This window comes from Pezoporus flaviventris, unplaced genomic scaffold (assembly GCF_033815535.1).
Source record: "Pezoporus flaviventris isolate CSIRO_AGI_PZ_B2104156 unplaced genomic scaffold, CSIRO_AGI_Pfla_v1 ptg000023l, whole genome shotgun sequence".
In the NCBI taxonomy this organism is placed as follows: Eukaryota; Metazoa; Chordata; class Aves; order Psittaciformes; family Psittacidae; genus Pezoporus; species Pezoporus flaviventris.
Genome location: NW_026892571.1, coordinates 6,794,115 through 6,810,889, shown reverse-complemented (window position 1 = coordinate 6,810,889; position 16,775 = coordinate 6,794,115). Strand labels below are relative to the sequence as shown.

At 49.4% G+C, this 16,775-nt stretch overlaps 3 protein-coding genes across 10 annotated transcripts in view; 1 reads left to right on the top strand and 2 right to left on the bottom strand.

Moving 5' to 3' along the window:
- Positions 1 to 7,827, top strand: part of NRG2 (neuregulin 2) — a 152,081-nt gene extending 144,254 nt beyond the window's left edge. For all 6 annotated transcript variants that reach the window (XM_061456530.1, XM_061456531.1, XM_061456529.1 and 3 more), the window contains 4 exons: positions 101 to 224; positions 1,703 to 1,830; positions 4,225 to 4,449; positions 5,439 to 7,827. In XM_061456530.1, the coding sequence (XP_061312514.1) occupies positions 101 to 224; positions 1,703 to 1,830; positions 4,225 to 4,449; positions 5,439 to 6,096 (1,135 nt within the window). In that variant the 3' untranslated portion in view covers positions 6,097 to 7,827. The remainder of the gene's footprint in view (positions 1 to 100; positions 225 to 1,702; positions 1,831 to 4,224; positions 4,450 to 5,438) is intronic.
- Positions 1 to 16,775, bottom strand: part of NDUFA2 (NADH:ubiquinone oxidoreductase subunit A2) — a 346,452-nt gene that overhangs the window by 6,070 nt on the left and 323,607 nt on the right. The gene's annotated exons all lie outside the window — the stretch shown is intronic.
- PSD2 (pleckstrin and Sec7 domain containing 2) overlaps positions 10,644 to 16,775 on the bottom strand; it is a 71,123-nt gene continuing 64,991 nt past the window's right edge. For all 3 annotated transcript variants that reach the window (XM_061456497.1, XM_061456499.1, XM_061456498.1), the window contains exons 13-16: positions 16,148 to 16,305; positions 14,953 to 15,097; positions 13,901 to 14,044; positions 10,644 to 12,419 (exon numbers count right to left, since the gene is read on the bottom strand). In XM_061456497.1, the coding sequence (XP_061312481.1) occupies positions 12,213 to 12,419; positions 13,901 to 14,044; positions 14,953 to 15,097; positions 16,148 to 16,305 (654 nt within the window). In that variant the 3' untranslated portion in view covers positions 10,644 to 12,212. The remainder of the gene's footprint in view (positions 12,420 to 13,900; positions 14,045 to 14,952; positions 15,098 to 16,147; positions 16,306 to 16,775) is intronic.

The window sequence follows — 16,775 nt, the reverse complement described above, 5'->3', positions numbered from 1 at the left end:
CGTCTGATACTTGCCTTCTCTATCTTGCATCTTCCAGGTGTCTCTGGGGCAGAGAGCCCCATAAGTCTTCCTGATGGATTTTTTCCTTTCTGTTTTAAAGGAAACAAAGAAAACAAATGCATAATCATTTACGTCAGAACATGTGCCCTGCCCATCAGAACAGGAGCCTTGCGAACGGGCCAAGCCATCCACGTTTGGATCCCGAGGAAATCCAAATGGCCGATGTAAGACCTTTTGTCTCCATCTCGATGCATGTTACTGAGTTCCTGTTTTCTGCCAGGGATTTGATGTGGATGTGGGTGCTTATACACCTGTGGGCATGTGTGTGAGGAGTGAAACAGTAACAAACTTGAATGAAAAGATGAGATTCTACATAGAAACATTTCCAAAAATGATATCTGAAGTGAAAAGTGATTTTACTTTGAATGGCAGGGTGAAAATAGGGCACTTGGAACAGACTTACTTTGATGAATAAAATGTGATCCTGTTTGAGAGAGATGTTCCTGATGGTGCCTGTTTATTAAGCTATTGCAGCTGCACCCCCAGAGCATGAGCAGCACTTTGAGGAAGGGGATTCTCCCCCTCTGCTGCACTCTGGGGAGATCCCCCCTGCAGTCCTGATCCAGTTCTGGGGCAGCAGCACAAGAGGGATGTGGAGCTGCTGGAGTGAGTGCAGAGGAGGCCACGGAGATGCTGTGAGGGCTGGAGCAGCTCTGCTCTGGAGCCAGGCTGAGAGAGCTGGGCTGGCTCAGCCTGGACAAGAGAAGGCTCCTGAAGGGGAGACCTCAGAGCAGCTCCAGTGCCTAAAGGGGCTGCAGGAAAGCTGGAGAGGGGCTTTGGACAAGGGCCTGTAGGGACAGGCCAAGGGGAATGGCTTTAACCTGCCAGAGGGGAGACTGAGATGAGCTCTTAGGCAGAAGCTCTTCCCTGTGAGGGTGCTGAGGCGCTGGCACAGGGTGCCCAGAGAAGCTGTGGCTGCCCCATCCCTGGCAGTGTTCAAGGCCAGGTTGGACACAGGGGCTTGGAGCAAGCTGCTCTAGTGGAAGGTGTCCCTGCCTGTGGAAGGGGTTGGGACTGGAGGAGCTTTAAGCTCCCTTCCAACACAAACCAGGCTGTGATTCGATGATCAAATGACTACAGTGACTCAGTTACAAGGTTTGCTGGGTCACCCTTTGGATGCTAAAATTTAGCTTGGTTGAATCCCAGCTATGAAGGAAGAGGGAAAGGGAATTTCTAAGAACCACATCCCTCTGAACTGAAGTGCTGACTCCCACAGAGATCTCAGTGTACCTGTAAAAAGCAGTGCTTGTTGGTGGATGGAGCAATATCTCAGCATAAATATTTGGCTGATACCTGGCATTTCTGTGGGACTTGAATGTCTCACTGATCTCGTGTGGTTGTCTTTTTGTTGGTACTCTGTCGGGTGCATAACCTCTTTGAGCAGAGATGTTTTTCTGCTCAATAGCTACACGTGGTACCACTGTCCTCTGGGGAGCCCCTTGGCTCTTCTTACCCTTCTGCAGTCCCCATGACACTGTGCAAAGTGCAGGGGCAGAGCTCCAGCCTCCTTGTCTTTCTATGGTGTGTGAAGCTACTGGGTTCACTCAGTCCTCATCTGATTTCACCAGAAATAATTAAGCCAGCCAAATTTGGCTGTGGCAGCATGGCCGAGCTGATGTGTGTGATTCTACATGTTTTACAGTATATCTCTAAGAATGTTTCTGCCACTGAGCATGTGATCCGAAGGGAAACAGAGACAACCTTTTCAGGAAGTCACTCCTGCTCTCCATCTCATCACTGCTCCACAGCCACTCCAACGTCCAGCCAGAGGTGATGTATACTGTTTTCCCCTGAACCTTCTTCCCCTCTTTGCCTTAGGATGCTATGAGATTCAAAGCCAGGAACAGCTTTTTCTTTCACCTCCCTTTCCTGTTTTCACTTGCTGTTTGGCACTGTGCTGGCATGCAGGCCATGGTGACACTGCTGGTCTTCACTGGCACTAGTGAGTTAGTTAGTGAGAGGTGTGGAAAGGTGTGATTCTTGACCTGCAGCAAGGTGCCAGCAGGAGCCTGCAGCACTGACATGACTGTGAACCAGGAGGAAATGAAGTTGTGCTTTCCTGCTTTGCACAGACATGAATGGGAGGCTGCATCTAGGAAAGGTTTCGCAAGCGGGGTTTGCAGCCACACTGATAACTGCAATAATTCATTAAGCACACTCAGGTTGTTTCATGCTTGATGTATTTGAACTGTATGTCCTTGTGGAAGGCAAAGTACACAAAACATCACAAAATGTTTTGGGCAGTTCCTCCAAGTTAGGGTCTGAGTTGGGAGCCATGGTTTTTCACCCGAAAAATACCCACTCCTGTGCAATTTATCACAGTCCAGAAAGCTACATCAGAATCACAACCTAGAGATCACCCTAGAGAAAGTCCTGTGCTGGTTTGAATTTGGGTGCTCAGGTTCTTCCTCTTACACAGCTCTTGTGCTTATTCCAGTGACAGTGTTTCCCTAGCAGACCACTTGCCTTTGACAAGTGACTGGAGGTACAGCGGGGTCAGTGATGTATAGATCACGTTGCATTGACTTTTTATAAAGCAAAACATGTCCTGGCTTGTTTACTGCTGTAGCCCGATGTGTTTGTCTCTGTTTTCCCAGGAAGCAATGAATCCTTTCAGCTAAAGCTCAAAGTTAGCTCCCAGCAGGTTTCTTCAGCGTTCAGTCATTCATCAGGGATGAGCAAGTGCTCTCACGGTGCAACGTGTCAGATCAATTTCAGATATTGAACTTAGGTTTTCAGGTGAATTCCTCTGCAGAATCCTTTGGCTAGACCTCCAGCAAGCAGAGAGGGAGCCAAGAATGACTTGGAGGGCTGGAAATGGCTGCCTTTGTCCACAGAAATCCTATTCCTGGTGTGTTTTCCAGGGTTTTTACAATTTGTATGCTGCAGCCCAACCCTGGCTAGGTGTGTGCAAGCTTGAGCCAGTTGCACAGAGGCCCCTGTGCCTGCAGAGCTGCACCTTGCTGGCTTCCCATGCTCACTTCAAAGCCCTGGGACCCTGGGGCCACCTCTGGGAACCTCCTGAAGATGCAAAGGTGTGTCTGGAGGGCAGCATTAACCCATCACAGCTACGGGGAGGCACCTACCTCACATAGCCTCTGGTCCTGGCTACCTGCCACCTAATCTTCCTGAGTCAAGTGCAGCAAGCAGGTGTTTCTTGAAGTCATGCCAGAGGCAAAATACTGGCATGATCAGGCTCTGGTTTGCTCAATGCCTGCCTCTAATGAGGACGCTGTTTGAAGTTATAAATGATGTGGTGGTTGCAGCCAAGCATGTGCCTGGAGCCATCAATAATTAGCAAGTTCTTGGGAAGTCTTAATGAGGGCTGCTGTCCTCTGCACCCCCCACCCCCACCCCAAATCCTCTGTCGGCACAGCTCCATCTGCTGCAGTTTGGGAGTTCGGAGATTCTGCTGTAATAGACAACATATTTCTGCTATGGAGCAGGGTCAGCCTGTGGCCATAGTGCAGGTGGACCTCCAGTGTGCACGTGGCCCCTTGCATCCCCAGAGAACCCTTGTGGGATGTCTTCTTCGCACCAGGACTAGGGCAGGTGGAGCTCCAAGTGCTCAGGAGGGTCTATCCGCTGTATCAGTGTTTTTGTTTAGCACCTTGTGTTTTGCTGCCAAAATCTTTTATAAACCAGTGGAAACTGAACATCCAGACCTACCTTTGAGATGCTTTTCTCTGCTGATGGAGAAGCAGAGTGGGGTTTTTGGTTTTTATTGGCTCCTTTCTGGTAGCATTTCTGAAGGGGCTGTCGATTGGCAATGCAGATGGCACATCTGAAGATCCTTTGCAGACTTGCCTTGGCAAGGCCAGCGCATTGCTCCACACCCAGAACACTTCACAAGCGCAAAGGAGAATTGCCCTGGCCTTCCTCCAAAGGCTGCCCCATCCTATCACCAGCTGTCAGAAGGTGGTGTGATAAATACCTGGAATGCACTGATTTGCCTTTAAGCTCTGATCATATCTTCAAGAAGTAGCAAAAGCAACTCAAAGGCAGGGTTGGGAAGTTGGGCATCCCAGGCCAGATGTATCCTAGTGAGAGAGAGAAATGGGATGCCAATGCAGAGCGGAGTGTGAGCTGTACCTGCATGCAGCTCTTTGGAGAAAACCTTGGTGGGGATTCCTTGCTCACTGCCCATTTGGGTTTGGTCCACAGACATGAAAGCCACACCTGGAGCTTGGAGCGGACGGAGAGTCTGACTTCAGATTCCCAGTCCGGGATAATGCTGTCCTCGGTGGGAACCAGTAAATGTAACAGCCCTGCGTGTGTGGAGGCACGGGCTCGCCGCGGGGCCACCTTCTGCATCGAGGACTCACGGAGGCCCATGACACAGTACCGTGACTCGGTGGATTCTCTGCGGGACTCACCACACAGCGAGAGGTCAGACCCCACTGCTTGGTGCTGCTCTGGCACAGCAGAGGAGAGCCATCCCTCTGTGCCAGACACAAAAATGACTGCCCAGCAGTCCTGTGGTGGCACTGGAGAAACTCCAGCTCTGGTCCTACCAAAGAAAGCCGCTACCCCAGGATGCCACTCTGGTAGTGCAGCAAACACTGAACCCTGCCCACATGGTGACAATGTAAGTTTGAAACACAGGGGTGCAGTCAGCAACTGGTGAAGAAAACCTGGCTGAGAATACACCCCAGGCAGCTTGGTAGGCTGGCAGCTCAAGCAGGATCTGGCCCTCAGGTATATGGGGGAGAGATGTGCATCCTCGGCGTAGTCCTGGATCGCCTGATGAGCAGGTGTGCTGAATAAGCAGACACCCCCATCGGCGCTACAGAGAGGAAATGAAACGTGCTCCTTAGAAAGAGGTAATGCCGAAGGAAGGGCTGTTTGGAGAGGGGCTGGACCAGACCCAAGTTGTCACACTGATGTTCTCACTAGAGTAGATGAAAGAAGTAGATGCCTTTTAGAGACACAAGGTTTTTGTTGAGCTAGAGGAAGAAATGCCCACGCTTTCCCCATCTGTGGCTTGAGCAGGGGGAGGGCATTTTGGGCAGGTTCCTCAGATGCAACCCTTGCAGCTCCAGGCAGAACAGAAAGCAGCTGTCAGGCAGATGAGTAGCAGGGAAGTCTGCTGGGAGATGGTACAGGGTTTGCAGCAACACAGGATGGGAATTGCACACCAAGTCCCTTGGGAGAGGCAGTCCTGGGATGCATGGTGCGTGGTGCCCAAGCACCCACTGAAGCCAGCAGCTCATCCTCCCTCAGCACAGCAGTGCAAGGTCTCTCTGTCTGGTTCCACAGGAGATGCTGAGCTCCAGGACCATGTGCGTTGGAGCCCACACGGGTGCTCAGCAGAGCAGAGGCTCAGCTGGAGGTTTTGGGGTTGTTTGGTATCTAAACAGATGCGTTGCTTCTCTCAGGTACGTGTCAGCGCTGACCACACCAGCACGCCTGTCGCCTGTCGACTTCCACTACTCAATGGCCGCGCAGGTGCCCACCTTCGAGATCACGTCCCCCAACTCAGCGCACGCGGTGTCCCTGCCCCCGGCGGCCCCCATCAGCTTCCGCGTGGAGGAGCAGCAGCCCCTGCTGCGGCGGTACCAGCTCCCCTTCCAGGACACGCAGCGGTACGACAGCTACTACCAAAGGAAGACCTACCTAAACGACAGCATGGGGAGCCTGCCCTCCAGCCCCTTCCGCATCACGGAGGACGACGAGTATGAGACGACGCAGGAGTATGTCACAGCGCTAGAGCAGCCAAAGAAAACAGCCAGCAGCAACAGGCGGTGGAAAAAATCCAAACTGAATGGGCACATCCCTCACAGAGCCAGAGCCGTCCGGGACTCCTTCTCCTTCAGCAGCGCCTCTTACAGTGAGTCTGACGAGGAGCTGGTGGCCGAGAGCACGCCGTTCCTAAGCACTCAGAACAATGAGGTGGTGCACACAGGGTCGCCGCCGCTGCACCGGCCGGGTGACAGCCGGACTCACTACTCCTGCAGCAGGCACAGCGCGCCTGGGGAGAGCGGGCGCAGCAGCCTGGCGCACACGACGCCCAAACCCGACCCGGATCCTCTCTAGGCACCTCCCAGACTTGTGCGCCCACAGACACGAGCTGTGCGGAGGAGGCCGAGGAGGGATGAGACAAAACAAAGATAAATATTTTTATTTTATATAAAAGAAGGGAGGGGGGGGAGGAAATTATAACAAATAAAATGTTTTATTTTCATTTTAGCAAAGTTGTCTTATAATAGCTAACGACAATGACTTTTTTATAAGGAATCTCTATTTATATGTAATGTCTTGATTTACAGCTTCCAAGAAAAAAAAAAAAAGTTGAAAAAAAAAAAAAAGAAAACAAACAATAAAGTTAAAAAAAAAGTGGGCCAATTTTTGACTACTTAAAAAATAGAAAAACAAAACTATCGTGGTGCCTTTTTGCTGTACGCTAGTGCTGGGATTCATGCCGAGGAGTCTGTTTCAGTAGCATTTTTTAAGATCATATATTTTTGTTTGGGAGACAACCTGTCACAAGGGCGCTCCTCCGTTGGAAGAAAACAGCCTTGCCACTTTGTCCCGTACCCTGCTATTAATGATCTTATTCTTTAAGGTATTGTTTAAACACACGTCATGGACAGGAGTGGGATCATTACCATTATCATGTCTAATGGGGATCTGTCTTGCCCTGTAAGACGCTCGTGTTTTCGCTTAAATCAGAAGAAAAAAGAAATCCAACAGCACCATACTGGAATGGAGAAGTGATGCTTCTTTTGCCACACAGGTAGGAAGAGAAAACACAGTCGCAGAAGCAGCAGCCTTTACAGAATAGCTCTCAACCTTTGGCCATTTCACCCGTGGGTCTCAAGTTGGGTTGGCACAGGTTTGTCAGACAAGGCAGATGCCCATATGAACATGGTGAGATAATGCCCCATCACACAGGGTAGAGCCCAGCGCACTGCCCTGGCAGGCAGATGGCACGGTGTGGTGGTCCCGACAGAGCTGCGGTGCTGTACCAGTGCCATGCCAACTGCAGCATCCCCTTCACAGAGCAGTGTAGCTGCAGCGTGGTGTTGCCATAGGGCTGCCGGGGCTGTGGTGTCCCACACACCATGGTTCAGGTGGTTGTGGGAGGAAGCATGGAGGTGGCCCCAAGGCACAGCACGGCCAAGGCTTGTCCTGGTCGCTGTGCCAGCCGTCTGCCAGCCATGCTGTCTGGGGTTTGGTAGGTGCCAAAGCTCTGCTTGTCACTCCTGTGCTGGCTGGACAGGCCCCGCGTGGGGCAGCCCCAGCAAGCGGATTCCTCTGTGCCATGTGTTGTAAAAACAGTTGTTACCGTCACATCTTGCCACCAGTGATGGACATCGTGTTTCCAAGCTTGGAGCAGCTCTGGCCATCAGCTCTGTGGTGCAAAGAGACAGTCCTGCGTGTCCAGGCAGCAGAGCACCCCCGTGGAAGTGCCCCTCTCTCCTCAGTTCTCTGCAGCAAACCTGTTTACATTGTAGCCTGACTTTTTTCTTTTTATATTTTTACTTCTGCATGTCCTTTGCATTTCAGATACTGTAGATTGGATGCATGGTGAAGCTGTGACTGAGAAGATAATACAACAATTGACAGTGTATTATTTCATTTAACTTTTAGCAATAAAGTAACTAAACCCTCTATTCCTCACCCATGATGGGGTCAGATAGAAAACTCTGCTAATTTGTCATAAGATGATAGTCAAAGTTTGCTCTGGATTGTCTGAATGTCAGAATTCTCGACTGTTTAACACTTGAACATTTTTTATATTATAAATAAAATAAGAAATAACAAGCTGTGGGCTGCATTAATCTCAGGCACTTTGGGGAGCAAATGGGGAGCTGGTACCATACACAGAATCACAGGCTGGTTGAGGCTGGAAGGGACTTCTGGAGGTCATCTGCTCTAACTCACCTTCTCAACCAGCTCACTCAGATAGTTTCCCAGGACTGTGCCCAATCAGGTATGAGTATCTGCAGGGGTGGTGACACCACAAATTTGGGAAACCCCTGCCAGTGCTTGGTAACCCTCGAAGCAAAAAAGTGTGTTCTTGTGTTCAGGCAGAATCTCCTGGTTTTTAATTGTGTGCCCATTGCCTCTGGTCTTGTTACTGGGTACTACTGAGAAGAGCCCACCTCCTCCTTCTTCACTGCCTCCCATCAGGTATTTATACACATGGATAGCATCCCCCCTCCCCGAGCCTCCTCTAGGCTGAACAGTCCCAGCTTCCTCAGCCTCTCCCCACATAAACATCTGTAGAGACACTGAGGTGGGTGTTTTTCTACCTGGTGTGGACAATTGACTCTTGTCTGCTCTGGAGAGAGGTTGAGAGGGCCAGGCATGTTCAGCCTGGAGAAGAGGAGGCTCTGGGGAGACTTTAGTGTGGCCTTTCAGTACTTTAAGGGGGCTTATAAGAAAGCAGGTACAGACCTTTTGGTAGTACCTGTTGCAGTAGGACAGGGGGCAATGGTCTTAAACTAGATTCAGTGGAAGAAATGTTTTTTTTACAGTAAGGGTGTAGAAACACTGGCACAGGGTGCCCAGAGAGGTGAGAGATGTGCCATCCCTGGCAGTGTTCAAGGCCAGATTAGATGGGGCTCAGAGCAGCCTGATGTGGCTGAAATTGTTCCCATGGAGGGCTTGGGCTAGATGAGCTTTAAAGGTCCCTTCCATCCCACATCATTCTCTAAGTCTACCTGGGGCTGGCACAGCAGCATCTCCATTACAAGAAGGCTGCAGCTCCTGCTGGGGTGCAGCGCTGTGGGGTGTGCTCAGTGCTCGGTGCAGCTGATCCACACCAGGCATCACCATCACGATCTGCTCTCTGATGCCTTTGGAAAGGAGCTGTGGGTTTGCCCAGTGCTGTCCCATGCAGAGGGATGTTTTACTGCTCACTGGGATTTGTGATGCTTTGCATCTGCTGAGACACAGCGAGCTTTGAGCCATGGCAGCCTCGTGATTTCTTGTAGTGATTTCTTGTTCAACACGCCCCTTGATTCCCATAATGGTGTTCTATATTTGGAGGGACTTACACTACTTCAATTTTCTCTCCAATTGCCTCTAAAGGAAGCTTGTATCTCTCTCCTTTTTCCCTGACTGGTTTATTTTTAGACCCCTCATTTCCATCCATGCGTATTCCTAGGTTTTGGCTGTAAACATTTTACAGCAATTTTCACAGGTGGGGGCAGCCTCCTGCCAGCTCTATTCCACATGTATGATGCCTTTGCCACCCTTCCCAGGGGGGAAGGAATTGCTGGCACAGAGGGGGTGATGCAAGCAGGAGAGGAGCATCAGATCCTGGCTTTGGGATTGAAGAGCCTACAAAATGTATGTTTAAATTGAATTTGGTGTCGGGTTGTGTCTGGGAGAAGGGGCCTGACAGGAAGGTCAGGCTGCACCAGCGCTGCCAGGGCATGCTGTCCAAGTGCCAGCACTGCCTGCTGGAGGGGCTGGCACAGGTGGGGCTGTGCTAGAAAGTGCATTTGGGTACCTCAGTGAGAAAAAGATGTGGCTGCTTAATTCCTCTGAGATGCTGCTCTTCCCTCTTGGTGAATGGCTGAATAAGGATGGGAGATGGGAGGGAAAAAGGGAGAAAGAAAGCATTTTCTTCCTGGTCACAATCTGAGGCTTCAGGTTGGTCAAACAAGGCAATTTGGCTGCTCAGCACATCTCCACGTGCATATGCATCCAGATCAGCACTTGCGCATCAGGGCAAACTGCTGGTTGTAAAAAGTGCCAGTTTAACCCTCCTAGCTGCCTTGCCAAGGGCTGTTTAACACCGTCTGCCACCCCTTTCCACATTCATTAGGTGGTGAGTCTCATGGCTCTGAGACCCTCCCCTGGTGCCCACAGGATCACAAGATCTTGCTTTTCCCTGGAGCTTACTCCCAACTGAGAATGGCTGCCTGGCACCTCTAGCATGAAGAACTGAGCTGCCCTTGGTGGTTTCTTCAGACACACTGGAGACATCACTGCCTGCTGGAGGGGGCAGTCAGAAAGGACAGGCTGAGGTACAAACATTACCTGGGATTTTGGTGAGGATTTGGCTTTCCCCCAGGTTTTCACGGTGTGAGTCTGGGCACCAGATGCTTCGTGTGAGTAGCAGCATCTTGGAGGTCTTCAGTGAAAGGGATGCCTGTACAGTGCCTGACACAGCAAAGCAAATGATGCCTCAGAGAAACAGCCATGACACTCAGTTTAGTCCTGGGCTCCTCTGGGAACAGTTCCCAGGACATCTCCAACCACCAGTGCAGATATTGGCATTGTTCTCCTCCCATAAACCTCTGGGTTGCATGTGGACAGACAGACGTGGGATGCACCAGGTGAAGGGAAGAGTTACCTGAATGTGTTCCCAAAGCAGCCCATCTGTCCACACTTGCTCCATGGGTGAGCTATCCATCAAGAGCACAAGCAGGCCACTGCTTTCAGCACCCAGGAGGATGGACAGGCTGGTACTCACTCACGGAAAGGCACTGTGATCTTCCAGCATTGTCTGTCCATAGGAACCTGATTCCCATGTGGCACTGGTGGAGGTCTGTGTCAGCCCAGCCATTCAGTGCTGTGAAGCCTGGGACCAATCCAGTGTATGGTGGAACTGTACTTCAGACCAGTTCTCTTTACCAACAGATTCAGCTTTATTGTTATTCTTTTTTACATGATTATTAGTGCATCATTTCAAATAAACTATCAAACTGTACAAAGAAACAGAGATAAAAGAAGAGGTGACAAAGCTGGGCAGAGGTTTTTAGTGTCATGAACCATCATGGAAAACAGTAATCCATAGGCTCTCAAACGTTGAAGGTCCCAATAAATCTTATTTGTTTGTTTTAAAAAAAGCTGCAAAATATAAACCATAAATGACTGTAATTAGCAGCTACAAGATCCTTCAAAACTGGAACTTGATTACTGTGAATGCACCTAGGGGAAGGAAAAGCAATCTGAGATAAAGGACCAAAGCAAACAGTGAAATAAATAAATAAAGTGTGGGAGGACAGTCGTGGTGTGGAAATGCAGAGAAATCACTTCTAGCACAACAGTAAATCATTAGACCACAGACAGCAGAAAGGAACAGAAACACAATTCCCCGCTTAAAAGAGTATAGCATGTGCATCGCAAATGTAGGCAGTACGACAGTGATGGGCAGGTGGAATCACTCCTGCACATGAAGGTTTGGCTGGATTCGAAGCACGGCTCCAATCGTGCCTCGAACCCCAAGTGGCAGATGCCATGGATGCTAAATAAGCAGCCACTTGGGCAGTCTGTCTGAAGGAGCAGGAACAGGAGAGCGATGATTCACAGCAAAGCCAGGTGGGATTTCCATTCCAGTAAAAAAAGGAGGGGAAAAAAAGGAAAAAGGACACATAGGCTACTGCATTTCTTAAAACATCTTGGTGGGCTGGTCAGACCCTCCACGGTCTCTTGTGTCTTCCCCAGGCAGCTAGCCTTCACTGGCACACTGAGGTTAAAAACCCACATTAAAGTTTCCTTATATATATATATATATATATTTATTTATATATATTCATATGTATATATATTTATATATATATATATATAAAAAAGAAAGGATAAGGTGACAGAGGGCACTTCAGGCCTCTCCCGCCGCGGGCAGATGATGTGCCCACAGGCTGTGCTAAAGACGCCTCTCGCTTGGTCAGTGAGTGGCTCATGACACCCGTGCTGTCACCCTGCCGACCGGTGCTCCTCTCACGGGAGGGACCTGCTCCCCGCCACACCGTGCCCTCCTCTGGGAGCACTGCTGGTGCCACAGACCAACATCTCAGCTCAGTTTCCTGCACTGCCGAGCGCTGTGGACATGAACTGGAGGGGACTCCAGGGAGAGAAGGAGGAGGATGAGAGAGAGGGCTGGTGGAGAAAAGAGCAACCTGGCCCTTAGAGAACCAGCATATCCATTTGTTGTACAGGCTGTGGTAGGAGGGAAATAAAAGCCACTGGTGCTGTTGGAGATGAGGAAGAGATGGTGTGTCTATGATGCTGAAATGCCAGAGCATTGCCAGAGAGTGTCAACTAAAGCTTCTTTGATTTCTTTCACTAGAGCAATCACCGTGTCATACACGTCTATGGTTTTGCTCATGTAATTTCCTAGGTAAAATTGTGCTCATCAATCTGTTCCAGGAGCAAAGCATCGCCGGTTCATCCCGCTGTGCACACCTTCCTTGTTAAGTGTTCTGCTCTAAAATGTCCTTTTCCACCTTACAGCTGATGGACATGTGCCCTTGGCTCAAGGAAGGGCTGGAATGTGTCTTCCGCAAAGCAATGTCGTCAGCTTCCACCTTAAAGAAACTGGTTTCAATTCTCTCCAGGTCATCGGTCCCGACTTTTATCTTCATGCACAGCAGGTTGATGTATGTCTCATAGCGGCTCTTCTGCAGGGAAAGAGGGTACAGAAAGCCTGGGAACAGGGACAAGCTATGACATATGTGGAAAGCAGATGCAGTGCATGTGCTACTGTAGGAAAACCCATCTTGTATCATCGGGATGCTGTTATTCACACACAACAAGTACTGTTTAACCACAGCACAATGCATGGTCTATGAAAAGCCTGCAAAGAGGGATCAACACATCATTGAAAGGGTTGAGGAGAAATGGGAAGATTATGCAAGCCTCTCCAGTTGCTTTTAGGGGTCTTGACTGCCACTCTGTATAAGGTAGATACTGATGCCAAAATGAAATTAACAGATCTGCTCCTTCCTTATTTAGGAGTTCCCCTCAATTGATTCAAATGCTTCTGCTTGCCACTGTTCCCATCTAGTGATCCACTTACTGCTGATGAGTTGTGTCCCCATTGCTCTTCATAGAGCACACACAAAGGGAGGCATCTCATCTTTATTCCAAGGCAAGATGGGACCTCTTTTCATAGGCTTGTATAACACTCCTCTTTCCCCTAACCTCTCTGAGGCAGTCTATACTCAATTCTTTGTCTGCATAGAGAAACAAGCATTTCTAGAGCACATCTCGTAAGAAAGATGAGATGAATTATACTCTAAGTGCCAGCTTCTCCTTGCAGACTGAAAAGGCAGCTCAGATGGAGACTGCACTGCAGGCTTCCAAAACAAGATGTCTGTAAAACATGAGATAGCAATAAGTAACTATTTGAAAGACTGCTACTAAAACAAGGGAGCTAGCAGCCAGAAACTGGCTTGGAGAGTTAGGCTGGGTGTTATACAAAACAGTGGTACAGCCCTGGTAGGAGGGAAGTGGAACACTCAGCCTGAGCTAATGGGGGGATAATCTAAGCTGCTGCTGGAAGTAGGATTAGAGGCTTCCAGAAGTCCCTTCCCACTGACATCTATATGGCAGGAATCATACCTTCTTCTCAGCTCTCACTGGAACAAAATATCCCATTTCTCTCCCATTTAAATGCTCCTTAAACATCTCAGAGAGTCTCAGCTTAGCTACACGCATCCTCAAAGGGAGGGCAATCAGCTGTAATGCTGGGTTTGGCTTTATTTACAGAAGTGATTGCAGCAAACCAAGATTAATTCTCCCAGGAATTCCCTGAGCTTTTCATTAATGCTGCTGAAAAAGACTGATTCACACTGAGAACTGAACCACTTTCTTACTTGGGACCTGAGGAAATGTCAAGTTTTGCACAGTAAAGGAAGATTTTATTTCTCTCATCAGTTTCCCTCTCCTCTGGCTAGAGATGACAGAGGGAGGAAATGTCTGTTATTTCTTTTTTTAGCTTCAGTGCAAAACAGTGAGGCTTGCTGCTGCCCCAAGACATCCATCCAGCTTGTGAGCCATCATCCTTCTCCCTCCTTTCATAGCATCCACTCCGGAGTTCTTAGTTCTCCTCAATCAGTCAAGATATCATTTATCACAGAAAAGATGAAAGTTCCTTTACCTCGAATATTAGGTAATGTTCTTTGAGTCTGTATTCCTCAGCCTCCTTTGACTTAAGGCTCTTCTCTACAGGATGTAATTTATGCTCTGCTAATTCATCTGCAATCTGCTTCATTTTATTTTCATGAGACCTCAGCTGTTCCTCCTGCCGAGAGAAGCGTGTCAGGTATTAAAACACAGGAGAGCAACACCCAAGTGCACCGCCTGCCTATTGATGTGGGATCTGTCTCTGCAAGGACAGAAGCTCAGCTACCACACTGGAGCCAAAGGTGTGCAGTACATTTGCAAATTTATCTGATAAGGAGCAGCTGAAACACAGGTATTTGAGTGAGATCAAACCTCAGGTGCTGCAAGTGCCAAGAGTAGATTTCTCTGGAACCTGGGTTTCTTTAGCATCATAAACACGAAATGCTCTACACCCTTTAACAGCCAGGCAGAACCAGCAGTGTCCCAAGAGCTGCTCATTCTGCTCTTTTTGCAGATAAAAGTGGACTGGACTCTGAGAAAGGCAGCATCTGGCCGTATCTGGTTTAGCAAATAGGATCTGTGCCTCTGCCCTGACATTTCAGGCTGTCCTCCCTTTTGCCGGGGACCAGTGACAGTGTGTCCCTACTTTTTGGAGATGCTAAGTCATGTTGGGCTTTCCTTGGCCAGTGCAAACAAAAGCTACTCTTCGCATGGCAGATGCCATCCAAAATAAACCAGGGCTATAACCAGCTGTTGGGCTGAGCAGCACCAGCTGCATCAACTCCAGCAACCGAAAGGTGCTGGGATATGATGGGCAAAGAGTAATGAACAAGCAGGAATCAACAGCCATACACACACGTGTGTATGCATAGGGCTGTTCTATAGCCATTGCATAGGAAGCATTGGCCAGACACCAGAATTTGTCATGGTCTGTCCAAATTGCCCACTCCACTTCCCTGTTCCTGCCCTGAGCACCTGAATCAGGCAGTAGCTGGGGATGCTGCAGACAAGCACAGACTGAGCTGTGTGCCGAAGGGCTGGCTGAGCTCTGGGCCCCCTTCCATCACTCCTTCTCTCACACCTTACCTGGCACAGCTTGGTCATGGATGAAGGTAGGAGTGGGCGGCAGAACTTCTTCATGGAGCAGATTGCAGCTGGGAAGGCTGGGGCAGAGAAAATGGCAGCAACAAGGTTGATTCTCAGGATCCAGGAGAGCATTTCTTCCTTACTTCTGTTTAAGGAGGAGGGGAGAATAGAGGGTTTTTTTGTAAATGCTCCTGACCCAGGACCAGCCAGCTCAGAACAGCCCTGGAGCTCCACCTGCTTTCAGGAGTGCCACTGGTAGCCTTGCTTTGAAGGCATTCCTGTGCCAGCCTGGGTTGTGAGCAGAGGAAAACACAGAGGAATGATTCCAGGGCTCTTGTGGGCTTCTTGAAGCCCTGGGAGGCCTCCCTTCCTCCTCAACTGATTGCATTTCCTGAGGAGCTGGGGAGAGGTAGCATGGTGTCCATGACCACGGACATCCTGCTCTTTGGAGAGTTAGAGCCACATAGCAGAGGTCCCACAGAGCAGCGTGGACACCTCGTTTGTGCCATTTATAGGACACAGGATCCCTCATCAGATGTGCTCAGGAACTGCTCCTCCAGCCCTCCAGTGGGCTTTCACTGCACAAATCCAGATGTCAGGCTTTAGCTTGACATTAGTACCTCAGCCCAACTTAACAGGCAATGTCACCTATCTCAGTATGAGACAAAAAAAAACCCATCAGGCAGATGATGACTCAATCACACTTGACACTCACTAGCAGAGCAACTTTCCTCTGCAGTGGACTAAAGAAGAAAAAGATAGAGCCTGGCTGGGGAGACTCCTTTAATAAGCTTTAGACAGCTTCCCCATCAAAAGCTGACAAAGGGAACCACCAGCTCCTTAGTTCAGTGCACCATATAGATTTTCTCCCTTCCACAGACTGACAATAGAAGTTAGGTAAGGGGAGTCCTTTACTCGGCCCTTTATATCCCAGCCCATCCTGCTCAGCACAGCTTGGTGACACATAAGAAAGGACCTCCAGGACTGACAAGCTGTCAAGAGCAACAGGTAGAAACTATGACCAAGTCCTTTGCACAACCCTACAGACCTCACCTTCATCTCTCCTGCTCAGCACCTTCCTCCCCACAGGTTTGTCCCCTAATACGTGTGTTGATCTGGCCAGGTCGGAGGGAGTCTGGTGGTGGCTGGAGATCAGGCTGCCCCTCGAGGTTCTGTGGGAAGAGCTGGTACTTACGGGGCCTGGAAGAGGAAGACTCTCCAGTCAGCTGTCTTCAGCTTGAGCACGTTGGACTTCTTGCTGTAGTCAGAGGCTTTGGTGGCTAAGGCGTGGTGCACACGGATGGCGTTTTTCAGATCTACTTCAGAGAGGTCTTTGTCAGGTTTGTATTCATCCTGCAGAGAGGAACGTTAATTGGATAATGACACCGCTACCATTTGTGGGCTACTTTAATGAACCTGCCTTTCTCTGTGTGTTATAATCACAGAGTGCCAAGAGCAGGAAAAGCGCTGCTTTGTACCATAACTGCGAGGAGCTGATAATGATAATAACTAACATCTGGCAAATTCGTCTGTCATTAAGTTCACTGGGAAGATGTGAAGAAGGAGATGAAACTTTTAAATGTAATTATCAATAGTTCTCTCTAACATGGCACATGCCTGAGGCTTTGCGGGAGGGTTTCTGCAGAGCTTCCCGCAGTGCAGAGCCCGTATCAGTGACCTGCCCTGATGCTGCGGCTGTGTGGTAGAGCATCTGGCTTTGGGTTCTGCATGATCTCAGGCAGGTCTGAAGCCAGTGCACCTCCGTGCAGGTCGGGGGATGAGCCTGGCTTGCCCTGCTGATTACACTGCAAACCTACAAGACT